The sequence below is a fragment of the Scyliorhinus torazame genome, chromosome 12 (assembly GCF_047496885.1).
Source record: "Scyliorhinus torazame isolate Kashiwa2021f chromosome 12, sScyTor2.1, whole genome shotgun sequence".
NCBI classification, from domain to species: Eukaryota; Metazoa; Chordata; class Chondrichthyes; order Carcharhiniformes; family Scyliorhinidae; genus Scyliorhinus; species Scyliorhinus torazame.
In genome coordinates this window covers 17,019,673-17,032,873 of record NC_092718.1, presented here as the reverse complement: position 1 = coordinate 17,032,873, position 13,201 = coordinate 17,019,673, and the positions used below count along the sequence as shown (strand labels likewise).

The following is a 13,201-nucleotide window of genomic DNA, read 5'->3' as shown; positions in this document are numbered from 1 at the left end:
AGCCCTAATGTTGAGGGGCTAGGCCCACGCCGGACTGATTTCCGCCCCGCCAGCTGGCGGAAAAGGCCTTTGGTGCCCCGCCAGCTGGCGCGGAAATGACATTGCCGGGCGGCGCATGCGCGGGACCGTTAGCGGCCGCTCACGGCATCCCCGCGCATGCACTGTGGAGGGAGTCTCTTCCGCCTCCGTCACGGTGGAGACCGTGGCGAAGGCAGAAGGAAAAGAGTGCCCCCACGGCACAGGCCCGCCCGCGGATCGGTAGGCCCCAATCGCGGGCCAGGCCACCGTGGGGGCACCCCCCGGGGCCAGATCACCCCGCGTCCCCCCCCCCCGGACCCCGGAGCCGGCCCGCGCCGCCTTGTCCCGCCGGTAAGAGAGGTGGTTTGATCCACGCCGGCGGGACAGGCATTCTAGCAGCGGGACTTTGGCAAATCCGGGCCGGAGAATCGCGGGGGGGGGCCCGCCAACCTGCGTGGCGCGATTCCCGCCCCCGCCGAATCTCCGGTGCCGGAGAATTCGGCAACCGGCGGGGGCGGGATTCACGCCAGCCCCCGGCGATTCTCCGACCCGGCCGGGGGGGTCGGATAATCTCGCCCCTGGTTCTGATCTCTTCATTTTGCAGTTATTACAAAGTGCGGCAGAGGCTACTCCATAGACTCTGACAGTAGTTGTCCTTTACCGAACTTGCCCAGCTTTAAGGCACTAATCACTTAAACCAGCTCCACTGGGTGGGACATGTCGTTTATATATCTGAAACCAGACTCACAAATTCACTGCTCTACTTGGAATGCGGTCACCGGAGGAGACTCCCAGGATAACGGAAACACTTTAGGGATTTCCACAAAAGAGTGTCCATCCCTAATTGGCTTTGAACTGAATGTTTTATAAGGCCATTTGAGAGCATAGTTACAAGAGTCATAAGTAGGCCAGATCCTTTAAGGATGGCAGATTTGCTTCCATAAAGGGCATCAGTGAACCAGAGGGTTTTCACAACAATGGATGTTAGTTGGCATGGTCACCGTCATGTGGGCAGACATAAGGGCATTTTTTTTTTAAAAACCCACTTTATGCCCACTTTAAAAAGGACACTGTTGATCTGCAAGATGGCTGTCACAGGTCACCTGATATTTGGAACTGCAAGTTGGCCAAGCTTCTGAAAGCTTCTAAAGCTGGATGATGATGAACATGCCTAGACCACACCCTTGTGGACCTGCCCTTGTCAGGGCTTACCCTAAAACGGCGAGCGCAATAAGGCTTCAGACTGTCTATCTCCAGGAATACCAGATAACAAAGGAGAACTACTGAAACTGATTCAGCACAAGGGAAGTGCTGAGGACTCCTACCTGCCTCTATTGTATGTCGATGGAATTTGATAAAGCGAGGCGGAAACTCTTTTATGAAAATGAATCGATTAGCAGTCGTTTCCATTGTGTATCGATGGCCGGTTTTCACATGACTGAAACTCTACGATTTTTGAAGACTTTTTACTATAAACCCTGCTTGCTTTTTGCAGAATGCAAGAGTAACAGCAGAAGGAACATCACTGCAGAAACCAGACTATAATATCGACCAAGCCACGAGGCTTAAAGTTTTAAAGTCTCTTTTAAAAATCTTTTTCCAAAGATCCCACGTTTGTCTGGGAAAGGGAAACTGCTCCGTGGTTACAGGTATTATCAAGGCTGTTTTCTTGCAGCACATCTTTTATTCTGAAAAACCTCCACAAAATCCTGTCATCAGCTATCTGGCCTCGCCTGAGCTTCACGTCCCAAGTGGAAAGACTCTTTTCATCGGACTGCAACAGACACGTGAACTGTTAACTATACTGTTTGGTTTTAATATTTGCAGAAGTGAAACTCCCTTCTTTAAAGTACGCAATTCAATATTTTCCAATTAAGGAACAATTTAGCGTGGCCAATCCTCCTACCCTGCACATCTTTGGGTTGTGGGGGTGAGACCCACGCAGACACGGGGAGAATGTGCAAACTCCACACAGACAGTGACCCGGGGCCGGGATTGAACCCGTGTCCTCTGAGGCCAAACCCCCTTTGTTTGCTGTAACCGTTTTATGTCTGTGTGCTGTGTGTGAAGTAGCGATAATCTTTTCTGGGAAAAAGTGCCGGTGAATGAATAATGCTCCTGGTTTAAAAATCAATGAAAGTCAGCGGCCGGTGACCTATATTACGATTCCCGACAGTGGTTAGGATACTGTACAGAAACCCAAATACTTTATTTTAATTTTGTACGTCTGTGAGGAAAGGATACCTGGCTCCAGGAGTGATTTCAAGCAAAAAAGGGATATGATATCTGAAAACAAACTTTATTAGCAACACATTATTAAAATATCTTTAACATGACACAAGAAAATAGCTTACAATTACCGCTTAAATAATGCTAATTAATACAATGATACATTAACAGACGGGAGTGCAATGATACATTAACACCTAACTGCTATCTTTATTCCCACTCAAACAACAAAACCATTTCAGATCCCAATCCACTTTTAAATACAGTTAGCAGACCCAGGCACATTTGCTCAATAGATGTTATTTGAGGCTGTTTTAATAGATAGACCTGAATCCTGTCTAGCTGAAGTCTTCAGACACTTTTTTCACAGTTTGACTTTCAGAATCCAACTGAGCAATCTCTACTTCTCTGCTAAAGTACCTGATCTCTAGCTCCTCCTATTAGTTACATCATCTTCCTAACTGAACACAAAGGTCTCTCATTGAATACCCCACAGGGAACCCTCTTAATCCAAACGAAAAAAATAAAATCCATTAGCCCAAGCTTTTACGATGCTTTAATTGCACCTCTGGTTCCCAGGGACCGGGATTAAAAACACTATTGCAGCAGTCATACACACATTTAATCCAGGCGGTTAACCCTTACCGCAACAAGTACATAAAATACAATACATCTGAAATTGCTACATACATCACACTTCAGGAAAGCTGATCACACACGAAAGGGGCAGTTCGGGAGCTCATCTCGCCTAAATTAAATGACCCTGATTGCAGACAGAAGAATTATAGGCCTTCAGTCCGTCACTCTTGCCTGGGAGTAACAATCACCATCACTGAGACTAGCCTCATATTCTAGATTAATTGATGGAATTTAAATTCCCCCATCCGCTGTGGTGGGATTTGAACCCACGTTCTCAGAATATTGACCTGGCCCCTGTGCATTATTAGTGCAGTGACTTTGCCACGGCACCATCACCATCTCCCTCTGCTATGCCACCTTCTTCCCTGCACTGCCTCCCTCCTCAGAGAGCTCATAATCAGCCCCTGAGGCACATCATTAATTTCTGCCCCCCAGGGTAACGCACTGGTGCTCTCCCCCCCACCCCCCAACCCCAACCCCCACCCCACAGGATAACTCACTGGTGCTCTCCCCCCCCCCCAACCCCCCCAGGCTAACTCACTGGTGCTCTCCCAACCCCCACCCCCACTCCCCAGGCTAACTCACTGGTGCTCTTATTCTATACTCTCACACTGGAATCCTTTGCCTGGATATCTGACTTAGATATTGATTCACTTTTTTGCAACTACCATACAAAGGAAGATGGACAGCTTCCAATAGTTATGCTTTTAGAGTTCCAAATTAATCTGCTGCTGTGGTGTACATTAATACTTTTTGCTACATTTAAATTACACTATGGGGTAAACAATGATTCAGCATTTCCAACATCGGGCTTCCTGCAATCGTAGCGTTTTGGGGTTTAGAACCTAAAGGTCATCTCACCCGATCGCAGCCCACGCAATTTCCCATCCATTAGTTTTATTGCTATTGGAAAATGCATAGTTTAATTCGCGCTTTGAGGCACATCTGTCTGTGTGAGCTATCCAGCTGTCCAAAATGATAGCTCATGATGAGCAGTGCTCCTTTTCAAGTCAAATCAGAGGCTCGGAATCAATTGAACTAAATAACATGACTGGGTAAAAGAGAGGGACAGCGACTGTTGAATCGCTTGTAGCCGTGGCAGCAGTGGGGTCAAGTTATGGAAATGGGCGGGCTATAAGGGGTCAGCCAGTTCGCGAAGCATTTGGGTTCCTGACCACAATACACAAAGTGGGATGGGAAGATACAAACCAGGAGCAGGAATAGCACACTCGGCACCTCGAGCCTGCTCCGCTATTCAATAAGACCACGACTGATCTGGGTGTAACCTCAACCCCACATTCCTGCCTAACCGTGCGGACTAGTGGTGTGCCTCAGGGGTCGGTGCTGGGACCACAATATACATTAATGATCTGGAAGAAGCAACCGAAGGCACTGTTGCTAAGTTTGCAGATGATACAAAGATCTGTAGAGGGACAGGTAGTATTGAGGAAGCAGGCGGGCTGCAGAAGGACTTGGACAAGCTAGGAGAGTGGGCAAAGAAGTGGCAGATGAAATACAATGTGGAAAAGTTTGAGGTTATGCACTTTGGAAGGAGGAATCTAGGCTTGGACTATTTTCTAAATGGGGAAATGCTTCGGAAAGCAGAAGCACAAACGGACTTGGGGGTCCTTGTTCACGATTCTCTTAAGGTTAACGTGCAGGTTCAGTTGGCAGTTAGGAAAGCAAATGCAATGTTAGCATTCATGTCGAAAGGGCTAGAATACAAAACCAGGGATGTACTTCTGAGGCTGTATATGGCTCTGGTCAGACCCCATTTGGAGTATTGTGAGCAGTTTTGGACCTCCTATCTAAGGAAGGATGTGCTGGCCTTGGAAGGGTCCAGAGGAGGATCACAAAAATGATCCCTGGAATGAAGAGCTTGTCGTATGAGGAATGTTTGAGGACTCTGGGTCTGTACTCGTTGGAGTTTAGAAGGATGAGGGGGGATCTTATTGAAACTTACAGGATACTGCAAGGCCTGGATAGAGTGGATATAGAGAGGATGTTTCCACTTGTGGGAAAAACTAGAAGCAGCGGACACTAAAGAGACGATCCTTTAAAACAGAGATGAGGAGGAATTTCTTCAGCCAGAGGGTGGTGAATCTGTGGAATTCTTTGCCGCAGAAATGTGGAGGCCGAATCACTGAGTGTCTTTAACACAGAGATAGCTAGGTTCTTGATTAATAAGGGGATCAGGGGTTATGGGGAGAAGGCTGGAGAATGGGGATGAGAAAAATATTAGCCTTGATTGAATGGCGGAGCAGACTCGATGGGCCGAGTGGCCTAATTCTGCTCCCACGTCTTATGGACCTCTCGCCTCCTTGTGAATCAAGAATTTATCCAGCTCAACCATTAAAATTATCGAAATACTCTGGGCGGGATTCTCCGTCCCGGCAGCCGGCCAACAGGGATTCCCATTGTGGGTACCCCCCCCCTACGCCTTCGGGAAATCCGCGGGCGTGAGTGCGCTGCCAACAAAAGAGAGGATCCCACCGACAGAGAATCCAGCCCTCTGCTTCCACTGCCATTTTAGGAAGAGAGTTCCAGCAATGCATGACCCTTTGAGTGAGAAAAAATTCTCCTCCTCTTTGTCTTAAATAATGACCGCTTATTTCTAAACAGTGAACCCCCTAGTTCTAGATTCTTGACAAGAGGAAACATCCTCTCCACACGCACCCTGTCAATACCCCTCAGGATCTTTAATGTTTCAATCACGTTCCCTCTTACTCTTGTAAACTCTAGTGGATACAAACCCAACCTCGCCAACCTTTCCTCGTAAGATAACCCACCCATTCCTGGTATTAGTCCAGTGAACCTTCTGTGAACTGCTGCTGACACATTTACATATTTCCTTAAATAAGGAGACCAATACTGTACACAATACTCGAGGTGGGTCTCATCAATGCCCTGTACAACTGAAACATAACCTCCCTACTTTTGTCATCAATTTCCCTCCCAGTAAATCATAACATTCTATTAGCTTTCTTAATTTAGGAGAGTGGTCCAAGAAATGGCTGATGAAATTCAACGTGGGCAAGTGCGAGATCTTGCACTTTGGAAAAAAGAATAGAGGCATGGACTATTTTCTAAACGGTGACAAAATTCATAATGCTGAAGTGCAAAGGGACTTGGGAGTCCTAGTCCAGGATTCTCTAAAGGTAAACTTGCAGGTTGAGTCCGTAATTAAGAAAGCAAATGCAATGTTGTCATTTGTCTCAAGAGGCTTGGAATATAAAAGCAGGGATGTACTTTTGAAGCTTTATAAAGCACTAGTTAGGCCCCATTTAGAATACTGTGAGCAATCTTGGGCCCCACACCTCAGGAAGGACATACTGGCACTGGAGCGGGTCCAGCGGAGATTCACACGGATGATCCCAGAAATGGTAGGCCTAACATACGATGAACGTCTGAGGATCCTGGGATTATATTCATTGGAGTTTAGGAGGTTGAGGGGAGATGTAATAGAAACTTACAAGATAATGAATGGCTTAGATAGGGTGGACGTAGGGAAGTTGTTTCCATTAGCAGGGGAGACTAGGACCCAGGGGCACAGCCTTAGAATCAAAGGGAGTCACTTTAGAACAGAGATGAGGAGAAATTTCTTCAGCCAGAGAGTGGTGGGTCTGTGGAATTCATTGCCACAGAGGGTGGTGGAGACCGGGATGTTGAGTGTCTTTAAGACAGAAGTTGATAAATTCTTGATTTCTTGAGGAATTAAGGGCTATGGAGAGAGAGCGGGTAAATGGAGTTGAAATCAGCCATGATTGAATGGTGGAGTGGACTCGATGGGCTGAATGGCCTTACTTCCGCTCCTATGTCTTATGGTCGTATGGTCTTAATTACTTACTGTACCTGCACACTAACCTTTTGTGATTCATGCACTTGGACACCCAGATCCCTCTGCATCTCAGAGCTCTGCACTCTCTCGTCATTTAGATAATAAGCTTCTTTTTTATTCTTCCTGCCAAAATGGACAATTTCTCAAATTTGCCCACATGGTGCTCGATTTGCCGGTTGCAGCTGCCATATCAATGAGACGTTAATCTAAGGTCCTGCTCGGGTGAATGTGAGGAGTCCCCTGACGTTACCCACAGAGGAACTCTTCCGATGAGCTGACTAACACTGAACTCTCAACCAACTTCACTGCAAAAAAAAATGTTACCAGTCACCCATCTTGTTGAAGTTTGTGAGATTCACAGGTGCAAATGGCCTATTTACCTACAATTGGAAAAGAAAATGCTTTTAGTAGTCAGCAGGTTAGGCAACATATGTGGAGAGGGAAACAGAGTCAATGTTTCAGGTCGATAACCTTTTGCCCCATGATTAAATACAGCACCTTTTGCCAACTTATCTAAGGTCATTGTATTCAATAGCCCCCTGGGGTAGATATTGATACAAGGCTGTGAAATGGGTGATAGTCAATCTCTCCCCTGAGCACAATTTCCATTGAATTTGTCGAGAGAGACATAAAAGGTGCTGCGGACTCATTATTATCCGTGTTATGCCATCCTAATATCCATCGAATATCATTGTATACCATCGTATTATCCATGTTACACCACGGTAGCACAGTGGTTAGCACTGTTGCTTCACAGCACCAGGGACCCAGGTTCGATTCCCGGCTTGGGTTACTGTCTGTGCGGAGTCTGCACGTTCTCCCCCTGTCTGCGTGGGTTTCCTCCGGGTGCTCCGGTTTCCTCCCACAAGTCCCGAAAGACGTGCTGTTAGGTGAATTGGACATTCTGAATTATCCCTCCTTGTACCCGAACAGGCGCCGGAATGTGGCGACTAGGGGCTTTTCACAATAACTTCATTGCAGTGTTAATGTAAGCCTACTTGTGACACTAATAAAGATTGTTATTAGATTATTTCCGTACAAAGTCAAAATCTACCTCAGTGTGTGATGGGCTTTTAAGAGGTTTTGACAACGCGGTACAAAGCTGTTCGATTGGAAGTGCTTCTATGCCCTTTGAAGGGACGGGTTTAAAACGGAAATGAAGAAACCTTTTAACACGAGACCACGCTGAATAATTGTTTTGCAATCACTTGTTTACCAACAAAGCTGTCTCGCCAACAAGTTTCCCTCCAGCGTTTTCACCTTCCCTTAAAGTGCTGACCCAACAGTTCCAGTAGCATCAGCTGCACTTTAACCCTGTGGCCATGGGACTGCACTTCCTATGTAAGTCTTGAGAGGGAATTCTGGAGAACATCACAGCCCAACCCGACCCCATATCCTCATCCCAATGTGATTCCTGGCAGGACTCACTGGAAAAACAACCGGGGCCGAAACAGTCCTGGCTCAAATTCCCTCCCTCTGATCCAAAGGAGATTGAGACTGTGTGTGTAACAGCTCGAAGAGCCGCCTTGGCTCTGACATCAACTAATGCACCAGTGAGTGGATTTTGCACCAGGGCCATTGCGAGGACAGTGTTCCTCAGTGCCACCCTGGGTACTCTGCCTTCACAACAAAGCCATTGGGAAGCGTTAAGAATTTATTTTTCTGACCTCAACGCAGGCCATTTCTTTCCATCCACTTCTGCTGTTATTTTGTTGATGAATATTCTGTCTGTAGTGCCAGAGTTCCTGAAGGCAGCTGAACTAACACCATCTGATGCAGTTGTTAACCCCTGGGAACTTCAGCTCTGGGCGAGTGTGTGTGTGAACTGGGCTTGTTCCTTACAATATGGTGGAGAAGCTTGATAGGAAAATAAAGCGAGGTGTTTAAAATTATGAAGGTTTCAATAGAGGTGCACTGGGAGAAGCTGTTTTTCTGGCAAAAGGGTCGGTAACCAGGGGGCAACAGATTTAAGAACATTGTTTTATAAAGCAGGCAGCAGATGAGCATTTTTGCTTTGCACAGCACGGTTGGGATGATCTAGAATGTGCTGCCTGAGTAGGAGGTGAAAGCAGATTCTATCGTAACTTTCAAAAGGGAATTGGGTGTATATATGAAAAACAAAATTTGGCGAGGCTATAAGGAGAGGGCAAGGGAGTGAATGGAATTGGTAACTCTGTCAGAAAGCTGGCCCAGGAAAAATGAGCAGAATGGCGTACCTGTGTGGTATGATTCCATGACTCTAATTTTACTGTTGGGTTTAATAACTCCTTCAAACGCCCCACAACCTGAGAATTTTGATTTCATTCGTCTATTGAACAAAATTGAAAGCAAAAAAAAAATTAGCATTTGTGGGCGGCTTGGTGGCACAGTGCTTAGCACTGCTGCCTCACAGCACCAGGGACCCGGGTTCGATTCCGACCTTGGGTGACTATCTGCGTGGGTTTCCTACGGATGCTCCGGATTCCTCCCACAGTCCGAAGATGTACAGGTTAGGTGGATTGACCATGCTAAATTGACCCTTTGTGTCCAAAGATGTGTAGGTTAGGTGGGGTTACGGGGATGGGACAGGGGACTTTCGGATGTACTTTCGGAGGGTCAGTGCAGACCCGATGGGCCAAATGGCCTCCTTCTGCATTGTAGAGATTCTAGGATTCGAGAAAAACGCGGACTGACAAATTCCTTCTGTATAACCTCCATTCCTTCGTTGGACCTCTGGTTGAATCACGGTCCTGACCAAATAACCAGCCTTAGAGGGGTGGGGAAGTGGGACTGGCTGCGAGGTATTCAACAGCTATAGTGACCGAGGCTAAAATGAGAGGCAGGGTCAGATACAGCATCGCAGTGCTTTGCATATTCACACAAGGGCACGATTCCAAACAGGCTCTGCTCGAACGAGCTATTCTGCATGTTGGGTCAAAGCCAAAGGGAAGTCCTCAACCCCGTGTAGCCCTACAGATTAAAAAGGAAGCTGTGTAACTCTTGCACTCAGTGACAATCTCACAAGGGAGATTGCAATCTCGAGACCATGCTCCTGGGGGATCGCAATCTCCTGCATCCGTCCCAATATTTTGCTCGTTTTCTCTCTCGCTCTCTCTCTCCCTCTCTCAAGAGCTAGAGAAAATAAAGGAAGTTGGGTCTGTCCCAGCATTCATGGTAGCGTCAACCCCCCATTGAAACCACAGGTCTTGAAGTCTCACAACATTGTACACACTCACAATGATATTGGAATCTATTTCTTATTTGTTTTCTGTTGTTCTAGCGGGCTTGCCTGTTTATTTTGAACTCGTTTGATTACTGGATTGGTGTTGGCTGAAGGCATTTATTTTACAAATGTTATGTCCCTGCTGGTGGCACAGAGGCAACTTAGATTGACAGCCCCCCCCCCCCATAGGCCAAGTCAAAAGAGCTTGAACCCACGTTATAATACATCAATGCCAACTACAATAATTTGCATTTATGTGACAACTTTTATGGAGTAAAGGCATTTCCCAAAAGTGTTAACGAAAAAACGTTGCACAAGCAGATGAGCAAATGCTTGGTCAAAGAGGTAGGTTTTCAGGAGCATCTTAAATGAAGAAGGGGAGATGGCCGCGGGTTTAGAGAGGAAATTTTCGAGCTTAGGGCCTTGACAGTAAAATGTGCAGCCTCCAGTGGTGGAGCGATTAAAATCAGGGATGGTCAGGAGGTCAGGGTTGGAGACGTGACTGTGACACTTGGTTTATCATCAGTATCCCTTGCAGAGAATTGAAACTGGTGGCAGCGGAGTCGAGGTTAGCAGGGAATGAAGGGTCTTGGAAAAGCTTACAAAAGTGTCCAAATTCCAGTCCTCATTAATTTTCCCCCTTGTTTTTTTTCCACAGACCTGCGGCCCGCTCTGGTCCCATGAGTGTGGAAGCTCTTACTACAGCACCGGGATCTGCTGCAAAATCAGCTCCAACTTCAAAAGTGCCCGGGCCTTCGCTCCCACAATCCAGCGTATGACAGAGTCCCTCCTGCTCAACTTGCATGCGTGCTTAAATAGTTAAAAGGAGCTCAGCTTTCCTGCCTGTGTCACATAATCTGCTTTCAGTCAGAGGGAATAACACATAAACGCTCAGCTTGAAACGCATGCCTATTGCCCTGGCGTCTGATTAACCAACACACAAGGCATGGCATTGACACTGACCTGCTTCTCTCCATAGGTTGTGAAACATACATGGACATTGTGATTGTTTTAGATGGCTCCAACAGTATTTACCCCTGGTACGAAGTCCAGAACTTTCTCATAAACATTCTGAAGAAATTTTACATTGGACCCGGACAGATACGGGTGAGCAGCAAATGGGTTCCGGATTTTCCTGCTCCCGTGTGGAGTCTGACTCATCAAATAGAATGGGAATTGTTACTTATTGCAGCTTTACAGGCATTATGAAACCTCCTTGGAGTAGAGAAGGTGAAGGGTCAAGGATAAAGGTTCACCTTGTGGATTCTCCGGTCCCCCAGCCGCGTGTTTCTCGAGAGCACCATTCGCTGCCAGCCAGAATCCCCACGCCTGCCTTTGCCAATGGGATTGCCCATTGAAGCCACCCCATGCCGCCGGCAACCCTGCGGGCGGGGGTGCGCTGCTGGGAGGAACAGAGAATCCCAACGCTGGAGAATTCCAACTTATATAAGAGTTCAAAACCAAGACGAGGTTTCGACGACTAAATAAAGGGAAACCGTTTGTAATAGAAATAGCTTTTCGGCAGCAAATTGGTGTCATCTGGAATGGACCACCTGTAAGGGCGGACCACCAATAAGGACGGACAACCTGTAAGGACGGACCACCTGTAAGGGCGGACCACCTATAAGGACGGACCAACTGTAAGGACGGACCACATATAAGGACAGACCACCTGTAAGGACGGACCACCTGTAAAGACAGACCACCTGTAAGGGCAGACAACCTGTAAGGATGGACCACCTGTAAGGGCAGACCACCTGTAAGGACGGACCACCTATAAGGACGGACCACCTGTAAGGATGGAAAACCTGTAAGGACGGGCCACCTGTAAGGATGGACCACCTATAAGGACTGACCACCTGTAAGGGCGGACCACCTGTAAGGACGGACCATCTTTAAAGGAGGACCACCTGTAAGGACGGACCACCTGTAAGGGCGGATCAACTGTAAGGACGGACCACCTGTTAGGGCGGACCACCTGTAAGGGCGGACCACCTGTAAGGGCGGACCACCTGTAAGGGCGGACCATCTTTAAGGATAGAACATAAGCCAGGACGAACCACCTGTAAAGGCGGACCACCAGTAAGAACGGACGGCCAGTAAGAACGGACCACATGTAAGGACGGGCCACCTGTAAGGACAGACCACCTGTAAGGACAGACCACCAGGAAGGACGGACCACCTATAAGGACGGACCGCCTGTAAAGGCGGACCACCAGTAAGAACGGACCACTAGTAAGAACGGACCACCTGTAAGGACGGGCCACCTGTAAGGACGGGACACCTGTAAGGACAGACCACCAGGAAAGACGGACCACCTGTAACGACGGGCCACCTGTAAGGACTGACCACCTGTAAGGGTGGACCACCTGTAAGAACGGACCACTAGTAAGAACGGACCACCTGTAAGGACAGACCACCTGTAAGGACGGACCACCAGTAAGGACAGACCACCTGTAACGACGGGCCACCTGTAAGGACTGACCACCTGTAAGGGTGGACCACCTGTAAAGGCGGACCACCAGTAAGAACGGACCACTAGTAAGAATGGACCCCCTGTAAGGACGGGCCACCTGTAAGGACAGACCACCAGGAAGGACGGACCACCTGTAACGACGGGCCACCTGTAAGGACAGACCACCTGTAAGGACAGACCACCTGTAAGGACGGACCACCAGTAAGGACAGACCACCTGTAACGACGGGCCACCTGTAAGGACTGACCACCTGTAAGGGTGGACCACCTGTAAAGGCGGACCACCAGTAAGAACGGACCACTAGTAAGAATGGACCCCCTGTAAGGACGGGCCACCTGTAAGGACAGACCACCAGGAAGGACGGACCACCTGTAACGACGGGCCACCTGTAAGGACAGACCACCTGTAAGGACAGACCACCTGTAAGGACGGACCACCAGTAAGGACAGACCACCTGTAACGACGGGCCACCTGTAAGGACTGACCACCTGTAAGGGTGGACCACCTGTAAAGGCGGACCACCAGTAAGAACGGACCACTAGTAAGAACGGACCCCCTGTAAGGACGGGCCACCTGTAAGGACAGACCACCAGGAAGGATGGACCACCTGTAACGACGGGCCACCTGTAAGGGTGGACCACCTGTAAGAGCGGACCACCTGTAAGGACAGATCACCTGTGAGGACGGACCACCTATAAGGACGGACCACCAGTAAGGGCGGAAAACCTGTAAGGACGGACCACCTAATAGGATGGACCACCTGTAAGGGCGGGCCACCTGTAAGGATGGACCACCTGTA

General features: G+C 48.1%; 1 protein-coding gene across 1 annotated transcript in view; it reads left to right on the top strand.

Annotated features, from left to right (window-relative positions):
- The window catches only part of itga11a (integrin, alpha 11a), a 231,784-nt gene that overhangs the window by 104,140 nt on the left and 114,443 nt on the right, over positions 1 to 13,201 (top strand). The window contains exons 5-6 of the mRNA XM_072470475.1: positions 10,585 to 10,699; positions 10,906 to 11,033. Coding sequence (XP_072326576.1) covers positions 10,585 to 10,699; positions 10,906 to 11,033 — 243 coding nt within the window. The remainder of the gene's footprint in view (positions 1 to 10,584; positions 10,700 to 10,905; positions 11,034 to 13,201) is intronic.